Source organism: Neopsephotus bourkii, unplaced genomic scaffold, assembly GCF_033783945.1.
Source record: "Neopsephotus bourkii isolate Nb327-2 ecotype Australia unplaced genomic scaffold, CSIRO-AGI_Nbou_v1 NB_1574, whole genome shotgun sequence".
Classification (NCBI taxonomy): domain Eukaryota; kingdom Metazoa; phylum Chordata; class Aves; order Psittaciformes; family Psittacidae; genus Neopsephotus; species Neopsephotus bourkii.
In genome coordinates, this window is record NW_026902050.1 from 5199924 (window position 1) to 5223521 (window position 23598).

The 23598-nt window shown below is 45.4% G+C and overlaps 2 protein-coding genes across 2 annotated transcripts; one reads left to right on the forward strand and one right to left on the reverse strand.

Moving 5' to 3' along the window:
- The first annotated feature begins 4713 nt into the window (after nucleotides 1-4713).
- Nucleotides 4714-7314, forward strand: IL12A (interleukin 12A). Its single transcript, XM_061371404.1, has 5 exons — nucleotides 4714-4980; nucleotides 5422-5529; nucleotides 5629-5670; nucleotides 5774-5878; nucleotides 6800-7314. Exons 1-5 carry the CDS (start codon nucleotides 4738-4740, stop codon nucleotides 6965-6967), a joined length of 666 nt encoding a protein of 221 aa, XP_061227388.1. The 5' UTR covers nucleotides 4714-4737; the 3' UTR covers nucleotides 6968-7314.
- A 1417-nt stretch (nucleotides 7315-8731) lies between these two features.
- LOC133222175 (caspase recruitment domain-containing protein 8-like) lies at nucleotides 8732-23535 on the reverse strand. Its single transcript, XM_061371647.1, has 16 exons — nucleotides 23492-23535; nucleotides 20958-20989; nucleotides 20610-20663; nucleotides 19982-20032; nucleotides 19473-19502; nucleotides 18341-18406; nucleotides 18189-18232; nucleotides 18023-18072; nucleotides 17014-17234; nucleotides 16675-16925; nucleotides 15928-16062; nucleotides 15497-15635; nucleotides 14978-15031; nucleotides 14793-14876; nucleotides 10592-10861; nucleotides 8732-9818 (listed from the first exon to the last, which is right to left on the reverse strand). The coding sequence occupies exons 1-16, from the start codon at nucleotides 23518-23520 to the stop codon at nucleotides 9799-9801; spliced, it is 1530 nt and encodes a 509-aa protein (XP_061227631.1). The 5' UTR covers nucleotides 23521-23535; the 3' UTR covers nucleotides 8732-9798.
- Nucleotides 23536-23598: the final 63 nt, after the last annotated feature.

The window sequence follows — 23598 nt, forward strand, 5'->3', positions numbered from 1 at the left end:
AAAACGCTTCCTTTCTCCAGTTCTAGAATGATCTTCAAGCAGTCCTCCTGTTTCAGTGTGAGAATTTACTTACCCAAAATGTAACCATTCAAAATCCCTGTGTGCTTTTTAGGGAGCCACAGCATCTATTCAGCAGTCACCACCAACTCCATCCCTTTCACAGAAATGGCTGTAACCTACGTGTGGATACAAGCTTTGTAGTGAAGACTGCAAATAACACCCGCTGAATTTGGGGGTCCCCAGTCCAGCTGGGGACAATCCACCTAAAGACACAAAGCTGCCAGGCAGTCACCAGAAACCCTCAGTAAAGAGCAGTGATGCTGCAGAACATGGCAGTGTCATGGGGAAAACAGCACCAACTCCAGCCATGGCTGGAAGACAGAAAAGCCAAGAGACACAGGTACTTGACATAAGATTTTATGAGGTTTGGTGCCCTCACTGCCAGTGCAGGAAAGCCACTTCAACTCAGATATAATATTTAATTACATATCAGTGAAATAGCAGCCTGAACACATGACTAAGGTTACGTATTTCAGGGGATTCCTCAATAAATAAACACCATAAATAACAGCCAAAAGATGCTAGGAAAGTTTTTTTTGAATCTTCACTTTCCCATTTTATGGAGCCGTCGGTTCCCAACATAAATCAGAAGCAATGCTTCTGTCAGTGAGGCTACTCTGGTGAGACATCTGGTTCCAGATCTTCCAAAAAAAAAATTATCCAGGAGCAAAACAATGATCCTTGATCAATCCTTCATATGTTCTGAGAGTGGTAAATAGTAGAAAAACTAGTTTTGTTTATGGATGCATCCAAAAATCTTATTCCACACAACATTTTGCAGTTCTTTTTATGTAGTAACTACCTACAATTAGTTGTCAGCCTAGCTGTGATATAATAATTCTGCAGCTTTAATTTCTATATGTATATAATTATTTCATAATTATATATAATTATAATTACAGGAAATAGGACTCTCCTACAAATAACCCATCTCTTCCCATTGAAGACAGAGCTGCAAGTTGCTACATGACCTTCATGAAGGGCTTGGTATCGCCTTTTAATGAAGAAAATTCACATGATTTTACATGTTACAGGAGAAATAATATTTCATTTTACATGTTACAGGAGAAATAACACCACACAACTAGAGACCCCCTTAGGAATCATCCCTAATGGCCATTTTGCCACAGCACACAGCTGACGATGCAGAGGACAGCGTGTGGTGTTCCTGGGTCTTCACAGGCAGCTTACCCTGAAAGCAACATGGTCTTCGTTTGGCTTGGACTCTGAGAGCAACCATGAAGACAAAAATTAGATTGCTATTTGTAAGAGGGGAGAGAAGGCAAGCCAAGACTGAAACAAAATGTTAGCACCGCAGTACCTTGTGTCAGCACACATTTCCAGGAACCTCCCAGTTTTTTAGAATACTGTGGCTGGAGAATATCCTATTTCTCATCACTCGCATACGCAGTCCTCAAAACTAAACTGAACCGAGGTGTTTGGGGGTTGGGGTTTTTCTAATTGGTTTCTTTATTATTATAGGTTTTCCTTTCTTTTTCAGATAGGGTTTTTAAGTATTGTTTTGGTTGAGTGCAGTGTATCCAAGAAAAAAGTTTTGCCTAGTTTTGACTACAATATAGTCAAAATACATTTTTATAGCTAGATCCAGAATGGTTCTTATTTTTCTCTGGAGGTTAATTTCAGCAAGAGCAATTTATAGCTGAAATAAAGCCAGAGGAATTACATTTTCTCATGTAAAATCATACATCTAACAGTTTTAATAGACCATGGTATGCAATTACTGCACTGTACCTCTAAATGTGTACATGATATATCCCTATTTCTGTTGCTTTAATAACAAATGCATCACTCCACCTTTAAAATCCTTTGTTTGCCTGCTGAGATTGGTGCCTGAGATCAAGACACCATATGCCATAAAAATGACACTGATTTTTTAAATTTCAACAGAGCCTGCTTTCCACTTTTGGATGCTGCAACATAGGCAATATTATTATGTTTAAGTCCCCAAAATAATATTAGATGTCAGACTATATATAACAACTAAGGAACATCAAAGCCCAGCCCATGCATGGATCTACAATAATTTCCATTTTGCAGCTAAGGCAGAAAGACCATTAGTGCCTGGGACTGGACCAGCCCTGATGCAGAGCTGCATTGCTTCCTCCTCTGCATGCGGCCACAAGACCACACTTGCCCCAAGTCAAGCAGACAGGCAAAGAGCAGACCACATGCAGTGATTATAGAGATGCCTCATTCAGACTCAAGGCTGGTCAAATATAGAATCAGAGAATCACAGAACGGTTTGGGTTGGAAGGGACCTTAAAGATCATCTGGATCCAACCCCTGACATGGGCACGGACACCCTCCACTAGGCCAGGTTGCCAAGCCTGGCCTTGAACACTGCCAGGGATGGGGCAGCCACAGCTTCTCTGGGCAACCTGTGCCAGGCCCTCACCACCCTCACAGTAAAGAACTTCTTCCTAATACCTAATCCAAATCTACTCTCTTTTATTTTGAAGTCATCCCCCCTTATCCTGTCACTATATGCCCTTGTAAAAAGTTCCTTTATGTATATAATACAGGAGTCTGAGATGGAGGCAGACGCATAGATGAGACTATGAATGAAAACCAGATATAACATCTTCCCCCCCCACCAAAAAAAAATGGCCTTAAGACTCTTATTACCTCATTGCTAGCATCCAGCAGTTAATATCTTATACAATACTTTGAGACAAATCTCAACAAAGTAATTGCCTTAAACAGGATCACACTTGCATTCAGTCCATAGCTGAAACGGGCATAGAATACAGACATGCTACAGATCAGGCAAAAGAAGCAAAAGCTGGCCAAGCTCAACTCGCCACCCATCCAAACTAGCACAACCACTACATTAACATCATGTTTAGCATCTGCCCTGGGACCCTCACCACAATACCTGTGTGATTGCTGTTCTGGGGAGATTTGGGCCTGCAGTGTGTGATGCTGGGGCTTCAGTGGATCTCTGGATTTATTGCCTCTGATCCTGCAACACATGCACAAGGATCTTCAGCAGCCCAGCATGGCAAGGACTTCAGTTTCAGATGCTATCAGAAAAATAAATGACTGCTGACAGTGATGTCATTTGGGCATGGTTCTTTATAGATAATTGAGAAAAACCTTCCTACTTGTAAACCAGCAAATGTATCAACATTCAATTATTTTTTCTTCTACCAGGAAAATAATCACTCACAAGTATTAGGATATATTCCACTTTATCAGCAAATTAAACCCACTCCATGTTTCAGTAATACGTTTTCTAACTGTGAGGGAGCACTTGCCAAGAAAGCATTTCTGCTTTGGAAACACCTGTGCAACAACAGAACGTGGCTTGCAAATTATCTGTGATCCCATGTATCGTTAGAGATAGGTATTACATGAAGAAAGCAAAATATAGCTCAAGGTTTTGCATCCAAGGGAATCAGTAGTGTTCTACTTGCATAGCTGTTCTACTTGTGTAGCCTGTGTTTTTCAGTCCCCCGTGGCTGGGTGCTGCTGGGGGGGCACTGGAGATGAAGTTCTCTGGGAAGATGTTCTTGATATCCCAGCCAACTTTCAGCATTCAGAGACTTCTGAAGGTACTGGGGCTAAATGCTCCTCCTTTCTGATGAAGAACTCTAACTAATATCCCAATACATGCCTAAGTGCAGTACAGGAATGCCATGAACAAGAGGCTGTTGTTCAGATTGTGCATCAGCACCCCATCTGAAGAGAAACCTCCATGCCCTGCTGTTGAGGCAGAGCTATGACTGAGCATTGGGCAAGAAACCTGGAAAGCTGAACACGCAAACAAGCATATCCCAAATGTCTCTTCCACTTCTGTGTCAGAAAAAAACGTAAGTCTCCTACACAAATTAAAACCACAGCCCTCAGCCCAATGCCTAGTGTAGAAGTGGAAAACACACAGTGAAACTGGAAAATTATGCAGTGCTGGTATTCTAGCAGTCACTCTCTAGACACACCACAACCTTCTTATGGGGAAAAAAAAAAGATGTTAATGAAAATAATCTGAAAATGCAATATAAAACTCTTGATTCATCCTGCTCCTTTCAAAGTCAATAGCAAAATTCCCATCTACTTCGCGGCAGACTCAACAGATAGTAGTCTTATGCTGCCTTTCACCCAGGCTAAGAATGGCCATGTGCAAGTGAAGTAATACTGACATAGTTGGTGATTATACCAAGTATATCATCAAAAAGCAAGTTTCCATGCAGGTTTTCACGAATATTCATTACTGACATCTCATTGTTATAGCCTTTAAGAGTAAAGAACGCAAATGAAAAAGCTTATGTGTGTGTCATACACGTGGTTTAAGTTAATTCTTATTTGCCGGCTCACTGCAGCCTGCGTGCAAAGGGACTAGTCCTGAAGAAAGTGCTTCCACCCTCTACAAGTGCCACCCTCTCGGCCAGGCTGAGGGGCTGGCAGCCACCCCGGGACCAAGCATCCTGGTCCCCCTGCCCCGGGACGCTGTGCACATCACCCCTCCCCGCGGTGCCGGGATTCCCGGCGGACGGCTGCCCCGCCGCTCTCGGGATGAGTGCTGGCTGCCCCCAGCCCGCTTACCGACCCACTGCTGCAACGGGAAGGGAAGCATGAGATGGGGAACTCCTGCGCTTGCCACCCGTATAAGAGCGGGCGCTGTCCCGCCGGCCCCGGCAGCACTCCTCCAGCATCAGTATGGAGCAGCACGGCAGCGCGGGCAGCAGCGGGCCGGCAGCGCCGCGTAGCGCCGCGGTGCGGAGCTGCAGGCAGCGGCCAGGGCTCTGGGCGCTGCTGCCCGCCCTCTGCCTGGCGCTGGCCCTGCCAGACCCCGCTTGGGCGCTGCCGACGCCGCCGGCCCCCCGGCACCGCCTCGCCGATGAGCTGATCCGCTCCCAGGAGCTGCTGGCGGCAGCCAACGCCTCTCTCCATCGGGTGAAGGTCTGCGAGGGGCCGGGCGGGCGGGCCAGAGGACGGGAAGGCGGTGTCGGGGCAGTGGTGGTGTTGAGGCAGGTGGTGATGGGGTGGTGGTGGTACCCAAGTGGCCAGTGATGAGGCAGTGATGGTACCCAGGCAGGCGATGATGGGTTGGTGAGGGTACCAAGCCAGGGTGTGATGGAGCAGCAGTGGTATGCAGGCAGGGATGGGGCAGTGAGGGGAAGTGGTGATGAGTTATTGAAAGTACTGTCACATGCATTTCAGTCTCAGTCTCTCTGCTGTCTTTTGTATTTAACCACAGTCCTCACACAGTCTCATTCCTAGGATTCAGCAGGACAGCTGTGATGCATCATGCAAAATTGTGTGTATTTACATATATATATGTATATATACAGGACGGTGAAGCTGAATCAATGACCCTTTTTTATTCCCTTTTTAACACAGGAGCTTGGCACCCTGGGATTTGAATGTACCCTTGAAGAAGTTGATCTTGAGGATATCACTAAGAATCAAATGAACACAATAACAGCCTGCACATCTAAGGATCCAGCGGTAAAAAAATATATCAAGTTCCAGCATCATATTTTCATGGAACAGCTATATAATTCACACTTCCACAAAATCACCATGTCTCGTTTCTTTAATTTGCAGACTGGAAACTGTCCAGTGCTGGAAAGATCTACTTTTGATATGGTAAATTGCAAGTTTCCCAAAAGAACCCCTTTGTTGACTTGTTGTATGTTTAAAGCATTTAACAATGGATTCACACATTTCGTAATAATTCTGATTATTGCAGAATAAATGCCTGCAGGGCATCCATAAGGATCTGAATGCCTACAGGGCAGCACTGAAGAACTTCAACGATCAGGAGGTGCTGGCAACTATTGATGAAATGATGAAAGTAAGTCTTTCTCTCTCCTTCCTTTCTATTATTACTGTCTTAAACCAGGGGTTTTAATCCAGTTTGCCCTATTCTGAAGTCAGTCAAAAAGTGACTTTTCTTTCATCCAGTAGTTAAAAAAAATGCCTGTTGCTGTTTTTCCTAGAAGGGACTTGATTCTTATGTGTTGTGTGTCACAATTCATGCTTTTCCTTTGCTGCTATGGTCCTCTCTATGGCTCCTTTGTTTACACTGCTCTGCTCTCACAATGAGACACAGTACAGGATTTTCTGCTACTTCCACAGAGAACTCAAAAATAGAGAGAAAGATAGAGTAAAAGGAACACAGCTCTGTTTCTCTTCCAAATACTGAAATATAATACATCTGGTATACCAAATACGACATCGCATGTGCTGAACTTTGATAAATATTATTAGTGGTTAGAGGGGATAAAAGTTAAAAGTTTGTTTGTTTCACAAAAGCTAATTAAAACAAAAAGTTAATTGTGTTTGTATCGACACAGCATCTCCCAATAGCCTGGAGATTCTGGCCATGGGCAAATGAACCCAGTCTAAAGGGTTGCTAGACAAAGCCAGCCATACGCATATTATTTAAAAAGCATCTTTGTTCCTGGACAGAAATAGCATTTGTGCACAAATGGACAATTTTGTCTCAAGGAAAGTACAACTGTGCCTCCTAAGTCTATTAATTATATCATTAAATATTTCAAATTTTGTCCTAGGTCTATTAATTATTTCATTAAATATTTCAAAACTTATCCAAGGTCTATTAATTACATCAAATATTTCACATTTTTCATTTGGGGGAATACATTCTTATTCCTAAATCCTGTAATGTATCACTTTGGGTGAAAAAAACTAAAGAGGTTTTTGGTTTAGCCACTTTCTGGCCATAGCTTGTAACACCCTGACCTCTTTGCAGGCCCTGAAGACCGGTAGTGGGAGTGCACCGCAGCCATTAGCAGGCACAGGGCTCACTTCCTTCAAAGGGCGGATGAGGCTGTGCAGCATCCTTCACGCCTTCCAAATCCGCACGGTCACCATTGACAGGATGATGAACTACCTGACCTCTCTGGAGAGCGCGCTGTAAGTGCCCAGCCCTCCAGCACTCTGGGTAGAAATTTGACCTAAGGATGCTTTGGAGAAGAAATTGTAGGCTCAATACCCTGAGAGGCGGATGGGGACTTTTAAGGAATCTAGCGCATAATATTTCTGTTTCTTATAAATCATGTTTTAATGAGGTGTTGTCAGTGCCTTTTAAGCTATCATGTTAAATTTCTGGATTTCTAGAATATAAGCTACACTGTAGTACCAAAATGTTCTCAAATCACCAAACACTCAACTAGAATTTCTCTTATTTATTCAGCTGCAATTTTCAGAAATTGAAACATATTTATAATAATCAATTTATTTATGATATTCTTTATTTATTGCCTAATAAAAGTTTGCATAAAAATTGTAGTGTTTTCTTTTTCCTTGAGATATAACACAAATACTTTTAAAATACTTTGAATATTGTTGGCACGTAAAGGTACCCCCCGCAGCATCTTTCAGCACTGATACCGTATTTTAAAATCCTGTTTCTATCTTCTTACTTACATCAGACATGGGTTTTGTGGATTTCTTCTCAGACTGTGCACTCAAAGCAACCCACTTGATTTAATCCTCATTTACTGTGGTTTTCCAGGCAGTTCATAGATTCTGGGGTGAAATCCTAGCCCCACTGAAATCAGTAGTGAAATTGTTTCAGGGAGCCAAGGATTTATGCATAGCTTTGAAGGCCAGAAGGGATGTTGGGATGATTGTTTTCCCAGTTCTTGCCTGCAACATGTAAGCTAGCCTGGACAACAACATCTACCCCCTATTTGGTGGGTCTGTCCTCAGCTGCATACTGACTTTGGCTACATCCCAGTCGACTCCTATACTGCCTTCACTGCCCATTGTCACCGGCACCTTGGTCTTCAGCTCTTTTTCCAAGCTCTGCTCTCCCAGCTCTTTGGGAACCCTTAAGTAGTCCCATTTGGATGCTGAGGGGCTGGTGGGACCCTCAGATCTTCCAAATGCTGAGGTGACAGTTGCTATCCTCATCCTCTTGCCTCTGCCCCAAGCATTGGTGTTACCTGCACACCACACTAGCCCTTAAAATGTAATCTTATAAACTCCACTGCTTGAACTAGGGCTGTGGTCCCTACTCCCATGGAACACCCACAGTGTAGACCAAGTTGTAAGGTAAGAACAACCTCATGCTTTGGTGCTGTGATGCAATTGTAATATTTCAATTCCTCTGCATGCAAGAAGCATACAAAGCCAAACTAAAGGCCACAGAAATACAATTTATTTATTTTTTTTAAAGCCTTTAGATTTTGATTTAAAGATCCTGAATGTTGAAGACCTCATCTCTTCTGACCAGCTGCTATGCTAGCCAGTTACCCTCATTATTATAAATAACCACCTTATTTCCAGCTTAGATTTACCGATTTTTGCTTTTGACCAGAGGGTCCTATTAGAGCTCCATTTTTTAGTGGGTATCTTAAAGGTCCCCAGTGGCAATTTCCACCCACTTGTCCCAGAGAGAGCTAAAGGCAGTTTTACCCAGGGATGGAGAGACTCACATCAACCTCCCTGCCCCACCCAGGGTTTTTTTCCCCCCTAAATACTCCACTGGCAGAAGAGCCTGCTAGGTCCTGGGCATCAACACAGCCCTTTCCTGCAGCCACCCTGTTGGATGTATGTACCAGTGGAGCATCAAGGGTTGGAAAGATGGCCCGCAACATACAACAGCCTTGCAACATTCCATCCAACAGCTAAAATTAAAATATATATATATATATATAAATAAAAAATCATATGTAAATAGTGTAAATGTCTCCTTTTTAATCCTTACTTTGTAAAAGTATGTCTTTTCTTTCATAAACATACGCAAAGGAAGATGATCAAAAGAATCCATGTCTTAGAAACAAGACATTACACTGCATCAGGTTGCTGCTCTCTTCTGCAAATAACATTCATTCCAAACATTTTCCAATTCCGCAGTACGCGCATTGCCAACAGAGTAACAGCCTTCAGGGACATTTTAGCTTCTATTTTAGTTTAAGCACCTAATTCTATTCAAGTTAAAATTAACCAAGTAAAAAAAAAAAAAAGTATAAAAAGTTTATAATACTAAAAAAATTATACAACATAAAAAATTATCTCATAAAAATTGAGACAGACTATACAGAAAGAGTGAAGAGGAAATTTCCAGAGAAAATTCAAAGCTGCCTAGAGTTAATAGTGGTGCTCCCCTGAAACCACACTTCGGGTTTTTAGAAAACAGAACCACAGCTTAACAAGGACTGAATGTACACGAGTATATACAGTAATTATGTATATATACAGTGATTATGCAAAGGAATTTATCTGCAAGTTTAGGATTATTCTTCCCTGATCTTGGGCATCTGTAAGAAATACAATGTACCACATGATTTTGGCAGTTCAATATTTTTTAAGGGGACAAAAGTTTCTGTATAACTTTTCTCCCTGTCTTTCCCTGATTTAAATAAAAATGTTTCCAGATAATAACCATATACCTGAGTAAGGTAAGCTGGTTTCTTCCAGTGTTCATGTCTTTTAGGACTAGCTTCAATGAGACAAAGCAGGGTGGCAGTGTTGGGTTTCCCTGTATGTGAAGCCCAGCACTACCAGCTGCAATGCTGGGATCCACTACATGAGTAATTGCTCATGCAAGTCTTAAGTGTGCTTACATTCATGCAAAAATTCATTCACATTCCTTGCAAATATTCTGCGTAAGTTTTCCACTCAGTAGTGATGCCTCATCTTCCTTCCCAAATCCAAGCAAGATGCGGGGGAAGGAGCCGGAGAAGTATAATGGTTGGCTGGGGAAGCTCCCATTGTTCTACTCCTAGCTGCAGCTTCACCAGATCAGCACTGAGCCGAGAAACCTGAAGAAAGGCAATGGACAAACACACATGGATTATCTGATCTCCAGAAGTTACTGCAATGTTCAGTTGAATAATAAATGCATCAAAACCCTATGAGACAGCGCAAGGCTATTGCACAGACAGGTTAGCGAGGGCAAGATGAGCGAGGGAGCACAAGCAGCTCTCCACCCTTTGCAGCCAGGCTGATTTTAGGCAGAATTAGTCTATTCCAGAAAATAAAAATATATTTAGATTTTAAGTGAGGTTCCCCTTGGCTGGCTGAGTTCTCAGCTCGATGAACAACTTTGGTTTGCAGAAGGTGAAGCAAATGCAAGAAGTCCCACAGAAATGAGTGGGAGCACCCATGGACAGTGAGGAAATACATATACACACACGCATCTGCAGGACCAAACCACTAAGTCATCCCTCGGGGGAAAGTGTTAATTTTTGTTCCTAAAATATATACAAGCAAAGACTCAAACATCTCTTCTTAGGACTTCCAGAGAAGACTGAGAATTGGACTAGGTATGTAACACTGACCACGATGGCCAGGTCATGCTGAGAGTACTCTCAACTCAATCAGTGCAAAAATAGTATTTACTTTACACCAGTTTCTGAAGGAAAGCATAAAAATGTCAGAAGGAAGAAAGTAATTGCTAATATGAGAAGGGAGGTAATTTTTACCTACATAGTAAAACGTGTACAAGGCATTTGGTAAACTCTATGATGAGAATTCTAAAAATACATCTGAAACAAGCTCATGTAATTAAATAAATGTAATGGGAAGGCAATACCTTGTAGTGCTTGCAGTATCTCATAGGACGCTTTTTCATGGAGACTTTTGTACAAAGCTTCAGCAGTTCCATTGCCTTGTTCTCTGTCTCTCCACTTACTTAACAGCAGAAATTTTTGCATATTAACTTCTTCTTCTGTTGCCTGAATCTGCTCAATGTCTTTCATTTCCATCTGAAGACACTCAATGGCAATTTCTCTCCACTGCCTACCAAACAATTTTGCAATCACCATCAGCTGTTGGTCAGTTAAGTTTCTTGTTTCAATTCCACCTGAAAAGACATAGAACAAAAATCAGATTTAACATTTAGCTTCTTATTAAACTTGTGAATAAATTACACTGTAGTTCTGTGCATGGCCAGGGGACATACAATGAAGGTAATCTTATTCAGATCAGCTGGCAAGATCAGACCCCAGCGCTGGAGAAAAGAGCCTGAAGGACTAGGAAACCTAGCTCATGAAGATAGAATCATAGAATAGAATAGAATCATAGAATAGTTAGGATTGGAAAGGACCTTAAGATCATCAAGTTCCAACCCCCCTGCCATGGGCAGGGACACCTCGCTCTAAACCATATCACCCAAGGCCTCGTCCAACCTGGCCTTGAACGCTGCCAGGGATGGAGCATTCGCAGCTTTCCTGGGCAACCTATTCCAGTGCCTCATCACCCTAACAGGAAAGAATTTATTCCTTATATCCAATCTAAACTTCCCCTGTTTAAGTTTTAACCCATTACCCCTTGTCCTATCACTACAGTCCCTAATGAAGAGTCCATCCCCAGCATCCCTATAGGCCCCTTTCAGATACTAGAAGGCTGCTATGAGATATCCACACAGCCTTCTCTTCTCCAGGCCGAACAGTCCCAACTTTCTCAGTCTGTCTTCATATGGGAGGTGCTCCAGTCCCCTGATCATTCTCGTGAACTTCCTCTGGACTTGTTCCAACAGTTCCATGTCCTTTTTATGTTGAGGACACCAGAACTGCACACAATACTCCAAGTGAGGTCTCACAAGAGCAGAGCAGAGGGGCAGGATCACCTCCTTCGACCTGCTGGTCACACTCCTTTTGATGCAGCCCAGGATACGGTTGGCTTTCTGGGCTGCAAGTGTACACTGCTGGCTCATGTTCGTTTTCTCATTGACCAGCACCCCCAAGTCCTTCTCCGCAGGGCTGCTCTGAATCTCTTCTCTGCCCAGCCTGTAGCTGTGCCTGGGATTGCTCCGACCCAGGTGCAGGACCTTGCACTTGGCATGGTTAAACTTCATGAGGTTGGCATCAGCCCACCTCACAAGCGTGTCAAGGTCCCTCTGGATGGCATTCCTTCCCTCCAGCGTATCAACTGAACCACACAGCTTGGTGTCATCGGCAAACTTGCTGAGGGCGCACTCAATCCCACTGTCCATGTCACCAACAAAGATGTTGAACAAGACTGATCCCAACACCAATCCCTGAGGGACACCACTCGTTACAGGTCTCCAGCTGGACACTGAGCCATTGACCACAACTCTTTGTGTGCGGCCATCCAGCCAGTTCTTTATCCACCAAGTGGTCCATCCATCAAATTGATGTCTTTCGAATTTAGAGACAAGGATGTCGTGTGGGACAGTGTCGAACGCTTTGCACAAGTCCATGTAGGTGACATCAACTGCTCTACCGCTGTCCATCAGTTCCATAGCCCCATCATAAAAGGCCACCGGATTGGTCAGGCAGGATTTCCCCTTAGTGAAGCCATGCTGGCTGTCACCAAGCACCTTGTTGTTTTTCATGTGCCTTAGCATGCCTTCCAGGAGAATCTGCTCCAAGATTTTGCCAGGCGCACAGGTGAGACTGACTGGTCTGTAATTCCCTGGGTCATCCATTTTCCCCTTCTTGAAAATGGGGGTTATATTTCCCTTTTTCCAGTCGTCGGGAACTTCACCTGACTGCCATGATTTTTCAAATATGATGGCCAGTGGCTTAGCAACTTCATTCGCCAGCTCCTTCAGGACCTGCGGATGGATTTCATCAGGACCCATGGACTTGTGCACGTTCAGATTTTTAAGATGGTCTCGAACCAGATCCTCTCGCACAGTGGGCCCAAGGTCTTCATTCTCACAGTCCCTGCATCTGCCTTCCAAGACTTGGGTGGTGCGGTCAGAGCCTTTGCCAGTGAAGATCGAGGTAAAGAAGTCATTCAGGACCTCAGCCTTCTCCAAATCCTGTGTAGCTAGTTCACCCGAGAGCTTCCTGAGGGGGCCTATGTTGTCCCCAGTCTATTTTTTATTTGCTACGTACCTGTAGAATCCCTTAACATCCCTAGCCAAGTTTAATTCTAACTGGGCCTTTGCTTTCCTAACCTAGTCCCTAGCTTCCCGGACAACATCCCTGTACTCTTCCCAGGCTGCCTGTCCTTGCTTCCACTTTCTATAAGACTCTTTTTTCATTTGATTTTTTCTCAGCAGCTCCTTATCCACCCAAGGAGGTCTCCTGGCCCTCCTGCTGCACTTCCTTCTGGTTGGGATGCAACACTCCTGAGCCTGTAGCAGGTGATCCTTGAATATCAACCAACAGTCTTGGCCCCCCTGCCCTCTAGGGCTATATCCCATGGAACCTTACTAAGCAGGTTCCTGAAGAGGCCGAAGTCTGCTCTCTTGAAGTCCAGGGCAGTGAGCTTGCTGCACGCTCTCCTCACTGTCCTGAGGATCTCAAATTTGACCATCTCCATCCAAGGCTGCCCTGGAGCACTACGTTCCCAACGAGCCCTTCCCTGTTGGTGAGCACAAGGTCAAGCATGGCACCTCTCCTTGTCGGTTCCTCTATTACTTGCAGAAGGAAGTTGTCTTCCACACAATCAAGGAGCCTCCTGCATTACTTGTGCCAGGCCATACCGTCATTCCAACAGATGTCAGGGTGGTTGAAGTCACCCATGAGAGCAAGGGCCTGTGAGCATGCGGCTTTTCCTATCTGTCTATAGAGTGCTTCATCCACAGGTTCTCCTTGATCAGGCGGTCTGTAACAGATCCCCACAGTAATGTCTCCCATCGCTGTTTTCCCTTTAACCCTGACCCACAAACTCTCTGTTATCTGCTCACCTGTCCCCAGACAGAGTTCCATACTCTCCAGCCTATCCCTAACATAAAGGGCAACTCCCCCTTCCCGCCTGCCAGGCCTGTCTTTTCTAAGAGTCTGTAACCTTCCATTCCAACACTCCAGTCATAGGAGCCATCCCCCCATGTTTCTGCGATGCCTATTATATCATACCCCCATAGACGTGCACACATCTCTAATTAATGACAGCCTCTGCTTGCAGGCTGGCTGCTCAAAAGGGCTGGGTTTTTTTCTATTCATTCAGCATAAGAACTTCCCTTGGTACATTAGGTTACCAAGCACCCAGAGATTTTAAAACACACAACGGTAAGGTTACGCTAAGTGCTTGCTGTCTCACGGCAAGTTCAGGTGTCTGCTGCTCTCGAACCCTACAGCTGCTCCAGAAAGGGGATGTTTGTTTTATTTTAATTTCAATGGCTCCGAAACCTCAGGCTGCGCTGTTACACAGACTGAGCCGCCTTCCTTCTCCGTGTCACCACTTACACATAAAACGGAGGGTTTGAGGGGTGGAAGCTCTCCCTCTGCTGGCTGCACGTACCCATAAACAAACATGTACATGGCTACTTGTGATCATTTTTTTTCATTTACTTATTGAACTAACATGATTTCTTTTGTATTTTTTCCAAGTAACTACTAGTAAATTAGTAACTTCTGGGTGGGAGCTCCCAGACACCCAGCATTCCTGACCACCAGGACGTTACCTATCAACAGTAAACAGGAGCTGATTTCTTCTCAGAAAAACACAGCCTGTTACAGCCCAGGAGGTACTCCAAATGCAAAATCTGAGCCATGTAGTGGAAACCCCTTAAAAAAACAGGCACTACTTTCCAGTCTTACAAGACAAGTACATTTTAGCTGACCCTTACAAAGCAAACTTCCTAGCTGCTTCTCCCCATTTACTTCCTGAATGAAGGACAGTGTAGCAAAGCATACAAATGTAGGCATGAATTCTGCACCTACAAAAGGAGCACTTTCCTCTCCTATATTTCATGCTCAGATTTGTGGAAGTCTTTTAAAAAGTGAGCTCAGGTTCAATTCTAGTGATACAAAAAAACCAACCAACTAACCAACCAACCAAACAAAAACATTAATATAAATGACACAGAAACACTCTACCTGCTTTATTGCCAGTCCTCTGCCTTTTGCTACATGGTGCAACTTCATTAAAAATGCTGAGGGATGGTTTCCGTTTTTTGACACCTGAGAAGCAAGCAAGAGGGGATGTAACTTCTTTGACATCACTTGAGCAAGTGAGGTACACAAAGAGCAGGTAACCCCTACTGATCTTGAAATTGACTTACTGACTGTGCTTCTTTTCTGCTCGTTTTTGTTCTGGTCGTAATGTATCCAGTCACCTGGGAAACAGTTTTCAGAGGAAACAAAAGCTGAGGCAGGAATTCCCATTGCTGTGCTCTACATTAAACAATTCTCAGGCACAAAACCAAGCTATTGGGTGGATTCTGACTGTTGAGCTAAGATTTTGTATAATGAGATGATCTTTTCCCTCCTATCCAACATGCTGTAGGATGCCATCCATAATATGCAATAGAAACTGCAGTCATAATTGTACATTATTCTCCATAAGTAAAACCAAAGCGGAGGAACCTCCTGCAGCCTTCACTTGCTCATGAGGGATTCTGCAGATTCCTACAACATCCCCTACATAACCTCCCATAGCACTTCGGTATTTTATTATTTTAAGCTCCAAACCTCATGATTTTTACAGCAGGAATTTAGACACAGCTACAGGCTGAATCATACCCCAACTCCTGCACCTTTTCAGCAGGAACAAACTAGCCACAGGAAGACCAAAGACTCACTCTCTCTGAGTTTTGCTTTCCATACGGTCTCATCAGACTCCAGCTCAACCAAAGACAAGGTGAAGTCATCAGGTTTCTCCAAATAGACTTCAATGTAACTTTTTAGTTTCAAGAGAGATCCATCAACAAATTCAATTTCCTATATAATGTAAATATGTTAAAAATAAATATTTATCCAAAACACAAAGAGGAAATATTTGGCTGTTGTCACAGGTCTGAGCCCAACTCCAATCTCCCCAGATTTTTGAACTTAGCATCAGGATTTCTTCCCAAAATTTTGCAGCCCTAAGGAGCAAATGCTTTCTACAGTGATAGCAAATGAATGTGAAATACGCCCTTAATGCTAGTGCAGGAACACAGGAAAAGCGATTTTGTGCCATGTTTCTAATGAAGCTGCAATGCTTGAAATGAGGGCTATGTAAAGGACTTACCTCTGGAGTTACTTCAGCTTCTGGCTCACAAACTAATCTATACCTCTTTCCCTTCTGCAGTAATTTTTGGCACACAGGGGGCTTGTCAATTTTAATGAATTTCTTATTTGAATGTTTTACAGCTCTTGCGATATCCTGAAATTTAAAAAGATGATTTAAAGGTTACTTCAGTAAAGGAATTAACATTTAAGGCCTGTGTTAATGTGGTTCCTTGGGCTTTTCTGTGGCCCCAGCTTTATAGAATAGCTGTGACCTGCTCCACAGGACAAACTTTACAGCAAACTGTGCACTAAACACCATGCTTACAAAGCATCGCATAAACCTCTTCAGCTATTGTGCTCTGTAGGTGAAATTAGACAAAAGAGATCACAATCCAAATAAAAGGAAGGTTATTTGTTGCTGTCCTCTTCTAGTGGTTGACTGTGTATTGTAAGGGGGAAAGGGTGGGAGGACAAGAAGCTCTTTCAGGTACAAATCCTGAGCTCTGTGGATTCTGGTGGCAAACAGGTTTCTTTTTATAGCAGCTCATGAATGAATGTGTTGGCCAGTATAATTACTTAAACATCATTTCCTAACTTGGCAGATCCTTTTGGTATGGAAATCTCATTATAGAGATAGATACAGCTTTGCATGCAAACACTGTGGAAAGAGAAGAACATCTCTTTGCCATACACCATCCTCCATGTATCACCCCTATAACCAGCCCTGACAGTATTTCTGTATCACACCACTCTACGCAAGCCATACCTTTATAAAGGAGTCATTGTTTGTAGCCACGTAGACACGAAAGGATAAGGAGGGATGCTCGTCAACAACTTTGTAGAGGATGACAGCGCCGTGGTACTGCACCGGCTCCTGGCTCTGAATGAGAGGTCCCACCGGTGAGAGCGAGCTTACCAGCCACTTCACATGCGAGGCTGAGTAGTCAGCTGAGGGCTCGATAGCTGCACCCTCGCCTTTGATATGCAAAACCTTGAAGGCCATGCCAGCGCCATGATCTGCAGGGACACATGGATTCCTAAGCACCTCCTGCACCGGGAGGGCTGGTAGCCTTCCGCACCCACTGGGCCAGTGGCCAGCACTCACCACCAAGGCAGAGGGAGTGAGGAAACTGGATGGAGGTAAGAGCAGGAGCAAAGTCACAGCGCACGTCAAAGAGGGGGCCGCCCACAATCCATGGCTTTTCCACAAGGTTGGCATATTTGCTCCAGGATAAGAGGGAGTATGTGATTTTGACGGCCTTCGTTACCTCAAAAATCAAGCCTGTGAGGCTGCACTGGTAAGTCCCCTCTGTGTCCAGATGCATTCTGCCATGGGGAAGAGCAACCCGGTTAGTTTGGTTTCCACTGCCTAGTAAACACCACAGAAATATGGTTTGCAAGGGATAACCGAGAAACTCCCTTCCCACCAAGCACAGAGCACTTTATCTGAATAGCACAGAGGCCACTACTTTTTCTTCCTCTTGTCTCCACATTTAAACTGTCACTGAACTGTTAAAAACTACCCAGGAGCACCCAGTGCATGCAAAATAGCTGTAATGAACATTCTGTATAACATTTCCTGCAAATGAGGCAGCTGCTTCTACACAAATGCTCAGCCCAGTTCCCACCAATGTCAGAGCCAACATCATACACTGACAACATCAACATCATAAACGGACAACACCAGCCACACACAGTGTCAACATCAAGGTCACACACTGATGACGACTTCCAAGCCAGAGAGGAGCACAAGGCTGGGATCCAAAACAAAATGCAGGGTCAGTGCAAAGGGAGAAGGCTACTATTCTTGTGAAGCAGGGCAAGACCCCTCATGTGATCCAGACTAAAATAAGCGCATAAAAATGTGCCTGATTTTAATTACTACTGCAAGACAAGGCAGGCAGGAAACCGTCCCAGGAGCTTTCTTGGACCAGGATTTGGAGGGAGCACAGGCAGCTGCTCTACGTTGGTTTTTTTAAGAATTTGAGGGCATCTTCCAGCATATCTCCAATTGCATTTTGCAGCAAATAAACTGTTTTCCCACTTAAAGTGAAGACAGAAGTATCTTGATGAGCTATGTACAGGTACACCCATTATATTAAAGAAATCCATACATATATTGTCCTCCAGCAAGTCTCCTAGGGGTCACTTGCTCCTTCTGCCCCTATAAATAGATTAAAAAGAAAAAATATATAACTAAAAAGGTGACGGAAGAGCAGAATTACAGTTTGCAAATTATCCCATGCAAAGTGTGTGCATGGGGGGGGTTTATAAACATACATTTTCATTTCTGCAGTGCTCACAGGGTGGCAGGCAGTTCACCTCTAGTGAGAAAAGAGGAAGATCATTATCATTAAAAGCAAAGTAATTATACACTTTGGGGGGGGAGGGGGAGAGAACAAAAAACCACAAACAAACAAACAAAAGCCAGCCCTCAAGACAGCCATTGCTACCTGAGTCACTGCAGCAAGGTAGTGATTCCTTCTCATGTTCTTCATCTACAAGAAAAGAAGTTTGCAGCAATTACCTCAGCCTCCAGCAGGTTTTGCTCCCATGTTCAGCAAGGACAACCCACCAATTTAATTAGCTTACACTCATAAAAACCTAAGGAGAATATTCCCAGGATTACGTTCTTGAACGCACACTTGCACACCTGCATGTGCAGGCTTGGCACAGGGATGAAGATGAACACCAGGATATAATTTCTGTCAAAAGCTCATCACTCGCCCAAATTACGGAGAATTTTCACAAGGGTTAAAAAAGACTCACCCCCAGGATAGGTCTCATTGTGCCAAGTGCAAAGTTCAACCACCTGGCACGGAAGTTGGCAGCAGCACTCTTAGTGGGCAGGTAATCACGCTATTTGCAGTGTATTTGTCTCCAAAGTGCTTGAATTCTCCTTATTAACCCCCAACAAAATCGAAAGCAAGCACAGACACATCGAGTGGAAGCTTTTAGCCCGAAGGGTGGATTTTGCAGGAGCCGAGTGGCAGAGCTGTTGTGACAAGGCGTGAGGCAGGGCTGGCTGCTGGCATGCTGCTTGCCTCTGCTCCCTGTCCCACCAACACTCCCCTGCAAAGCCAGGACTCCAGTCAGGCTGCCACAAAGTCATCCTGGGACATCAACACCCTCCGGAGCAGGCAGATGTGGGAGAGGCAGAAAATGTACTGCTGCAGCGAACAGCCTGGAAAACATCAGGCAAACACCACCCAGTGTTTTGGCTCCCTTCCTGCAGCCATGCTATTTCAGGCCCTGAGCTGCAGAGGGGTTGCAGTGACGTGGGGCCACTTGGGACGAGTGGAAGCTCAGCTCCTTCCAGCATTGCCCTGCACCCACAGCCCTCCATCTGCAAACAGAGCCAGCAAGCGTGGAGCACGCATGCACCCTGTGCCCCTCCTTCCTGGGTATGCTCTCTAGCAAGTTGTTGTAACAAAAGACATGGAGGTGACAGCCGGGCCAGCTCTAAGTCACTTTCCTGCCATCACGTACCATTACCCTCATGCATCACTTATCTGTGCTGGCCTTGTAAGACAGATAAAAAGAACAGAATAAAAGCACACTCACCCGACTTTCTTCCATCTGACTCCTCCGCATCTGATGAGAAAAAGCTTTGTAATTATTTCACTGAAGACTACCAATCTTGTATGAAACCAGAATAAACTGCCAGTGGTGTAACCCATATAAGCAAAAACCCGCAGGCTTTTCATCAACAGCAAACACTTCCTTTAATTGTTTTCCTGTCCATCCTGTTTTGCCACTTTTACTGACAAATTTTAAGCAGATTTATAGCCTCTTGGTGTTTGGACAACTACTGTGTTGTAAAAACATCTGCGTGTATTGTGTCTCTGAGGCTAAAGCAACATTAGCTGCTGCTTTTCTATTATTGCTTTGCTCAAAACTGAATGGTTAGAAAAGCATTTCCTCACAAAAATATCATTCTGCTTTTCAGCATGCAATCACTGAATTAAGTGTTATACAGTAACCTTGAGGCTATTCCCATAAAAACAGCTGGTTTAAACCAAGCGTATATCTTCAAAAGAGAGATAATACATAAATCACAATGCAATGCTCACCTGATTCCTCTTCCGAGGTACTGCTAGAGCTGTGCTCTGAACTGTCCTCTCCTTAACAAAATTACACCCCATTAGTCACAGGCAGAATGAAATAAAGCAATGCCACAGGTAACTAAAAGGATACATCTAAAAGTTTAAATACAAAAGGCTGGTCAGAAAGTTAGATAAGGTAACAGAACAGAAAAAATACTGAGGTGGAGGAGCACCAGAGCATCAAATCCCAGCATGAGAGGGGACTTAGGGGTCACCCACTCCCTTCTAAGGGGTACATGTGGTGCTCAAGATGCTTAATGTTAATGTTTTATACAACATGGGACTATTTTGGACCTCCACTTGTGGCACATCCCAGTTAAATTATGGTTTTCTGTAGCATGCATGTGAGGAGGGAGAGGCACTGCTGGGAGCTGGTGTGTCCCATCAGTGACATGACTCATGTGGATGCACCACAGATGGCTTTAATAAATTATTCTTACAAAGCTGAAGAGAAACCAGTATTGCAAAGGAAGTGGCTTGAGGAGCTGCAATAGTGTATACGCTGTGTTTTTATCATGTTGTAGGGAAATGGTGGAGCAAGGCTGGCCATGCCACCCCACATGCAGGGAAAGCCCTCAGCCACTTGTGTGCTCACCTGCTGGGTGCTCCTCAGTGGAGCTCTCTCCATCTGCACCACCAGCCACCTCCTCTGCAAAAGAAAAGTCACTGGGAGCTATAGGCTTGAAAAAGATCTAACTCCTCTTGGCATTTTTGCATTATGCAGATCAGAGGAAGGGAATATACAGCAGGAATGTGAATTTTAAAAATTGGTATAAAAAAATCAGAGGTCTTTCCCATTAACTTAACGCATTACACCATGGTTTTTAGAGCATTTTTAAAGCAATTTTCAAAGCCAGCAGTTACTGTCATTTCCATTCTGAAGGACAGGCATTTCTCATAACAATCCCCATTTCAAGTGCTGTGTTTCACAAAGTTACTGTACCTTTTTCATCTGAAGAGACAGACTCGGCCCCGCTGGAAGACAAAATGGGAAACACATGAGCAGATCTGTCAGGTCTGTCCTGCACTTCCACACAAGTGGGCATTTACCTGCCAGCATTGCTCCCTGGCTTTGACCTGGGAGGTTCTAAGGTAACTTAAGGTGAGGGGTTGGTGATTAAAAATTCTCTATTATCATGCTCTTTACCCATGGCCCTGGCTCTTGATCTTACCCTACCAGGGGCAACTGACTCTGCTGCACAGGTTTCCCACTGGCACAAGCCCTTGGCCCTGGCCCCCTCTGCAAAGTGCCTGGACTTTGGTCAGTTTTGGTGGCAATCCAAACAATCTTCTTCATCAAGGCACAAAGCTCTCCTAAACTCTGTGGCCCAGATGTGGCTAAACACTGTGGCCCAGATGTGGCTAAACACTGTGGCCCAGATGTGACAGATGACTCCAACAGACCCCATCAAACATCTGTGGCCTGTGGCAAATTCAGGCTGACCTTCAGTCTCCATTCGCCCCTGAAAAGGGGAAGTGTGCTGGTTATATCATTTGTGGTCAAAGATCAGGCCTAGAAACCTTTCCGTGGAGCTCCACAAAGGTGCACAATGTTCTTCCTGCAGCCCCACTGAATAACCATCATAAAAGCTGCTGCTTAGGAAGACACAGTTACTATAAGCAGCAGGTGACATCCAGCTCTCCTTCGTTTCAGTGGCACAAGCAAACGTCTCAGCCCCTCTGCCCTGCCAGTGGGCAGCTGGGGCAGCAGCCGTACACCAGAGCATCTGTCCCCTGCCTTTTTGAAGGCAGGAGAGGGATCTCCCTTCCACCCTGGCAATGCTGAGGGATACTGATGATGGCAAAGCAGCAGTCGGGTGCCGCTGGGGTGAGTGGGCATCACTGCAGGGGTCAGAGCCTTGTCCACTGCCACTGGATTGAGACACATGGACTGGGACAGCTCAACCACAAAATTAAAACATAAAAAATTAATAGTGGTAAATGGAAGAGGCAGGACAATAAACCCTGTAATGTATGGTGGAGGCACCAGGCAAAGCGATACAAGCAAGGGAAGTCCTTGGACAAAGCACAGCAAAAGAGGCGGCTGCATGGGAATGCTCCCACACAGCTCAGAGCTGTAGGAGTTTGCTGGTCAAGGGCAGGGAAAGCAGTGCTGTGGCCAGTTAGATATGCAAGAGAAGCTGGGTAAGGTTTTCATCGCTGGCATAAATGGGAAATTACATAACAGGGGTTGTGCTTCCAAACTGTATCTTTAAATAAATAAACAAATAAATAATCACATAGTACCTACAAGATTTAGAAAAATCCTGCAAATACCCAAGAACTGCGCCTGAGCAGTTGCCGTTTGTGCAACCCTTCCACCAGGTGCTGGCTTGCTAAATAACGTTTGCCTGCAGCAGGCTTCACACCCCCTCACAGCTGCATTTCGCTCCTCCTAAGCTAAAAAACACACTCCAGAGGAGAAAAGCATGAAGAAAAAAAAATCAAACAGCCCTATTCAGTGTATGAAATTGCCCTCAATGAGTTACCACAGGGAGGAAAGGCATTGCCCCCCAACCCCTGCTCTGCAAGAGCTGCAGGGTCACAATGTTATTTCCCATCCCCACTGAAGCAAAACAGCGGTCACAGCTTTAAGGGGCTAGAGATAAATAGGTTCATTTCTACACGGCTCCAGCTGCCGCCTGTTGCGGCAATAGCCACGGGCAGCGGAGCCCGGGGAGGAGCGGGAGCTAGGGGCGGAGCGCTAACGGCGCTGGCTCGCGTAGTGCTTTTGTTTGGCGGAGGAGAGGATGCCGAGCGGGACCGGTACCTGGCCTAGCAGCGGGGGTGCTCGGGGAACCCCGCTGCAGGTGCAAGGGTGGGTCCTGTGGCCCAAATCCGCTAAGGATGTTTTCTGGGGGGTGGAGTGGGGGAAGGACCCTCTGGCTCTGTGCCAGCGCGGGGCAGGCACCCTTCGCTGGGGTGCGGCATGGTGGGGGAAATGGGGGGGACGGGTAGCAATGGGGAGGGGGTGTGATGCTGGGGGGGACGAGTGAAGGGGTGGAAGGGAAGGCTGGGGACTGAAGGAAACAGGAGGATGCTGGGGGAGGTGAAAGAGGGGGCCCTGGGGCTACAGGAAACACGAGGATGCTGGGGGAGGTGGAAGGGGGGGGGCTGGAGAACACAGGAGGATGCTGGGGGATGGGGATGGTGCCGGAGGGATGCTGGGGGGATACAGGGAGAATGCTGGGGGACATCGGGAAAGGCTGGGGGTGCAGGTGGGGCTTCGAGAGAGGCTGGGGGTGCATGTGGGGCTTCGGGAGAGGCTGGGGGTGCAGGTGGGGCTTCGAGAGAGGCTGGGGGTGCAGGTGGAGCTTCGGGAAGGGCTGCGGATGGGGGGGGGACCAGGAGGATGGTGGGGGAGGATGCAGGTAGGGGGATAATAGGGGCGGGGGATGCCGGGCTGTCCCTGGGGGACGCTGGGGAGAGCCGTGATGGGAGGCAGCCAGAACCCCCGCTCCCCCCGTCCCCGCTCACCTGCCGGGCTCCTGCCCACGGAGGGACATTGCGGCGGGAGGCGGGAGGCGGGAGCCGCGCCGCGGCGCCCGGCGGCGAAGCACCGCCCCCAAGCGGGGGGCGGGCCC

Excerpts from the sequence above, each read along its gene's own strand:
- LOC133222175 (XM_061371647.1), bottom strand. The coding sequence starts at position 23,520 with ATGTCCCTCCGTGGGCAGGAGCCCGGCAG. Across the intron at positions 18,407-19,472 it reads GTCAGATGGAAGAAAGTCGG|ATGAAGAACATGAGAAGGAA; the intron begins GTGAGTGTGCTT and ends CTTTTCTTGTAG. Across the intron at positions 14,877-14,977 it reads GCAGAAAAGAAGCACAGTCA|GTGTCAAAAAACGGAAACCA; the intron begins GTAAGTCAATTT and ends CTTGCTTCTCAG.
- IL12A (XM_061371404.1), top strand. The coding sequence starts at position 4,738 with ATGGAGCAGCACGGCAGCGCGGGCAGCAGCGGGCCGGCAGCGCCGCGT. Across the intron at positions 4,981-5,421 it reads CCTCTCTCCATCGGGTGAAG|GAGCTTGGCACCCTGGGATT; the intron begins GTCTGCGAGGGG and ends TTTTTAACACAG. Across the intron at positions 5,879-6,799 it reads CTATTGATGAAATGATGAAA|GCCCTGAAGACCGGTAGTGG; the intron begins GTAAGTCTTTCT and ends ACCTCTTTGCAG.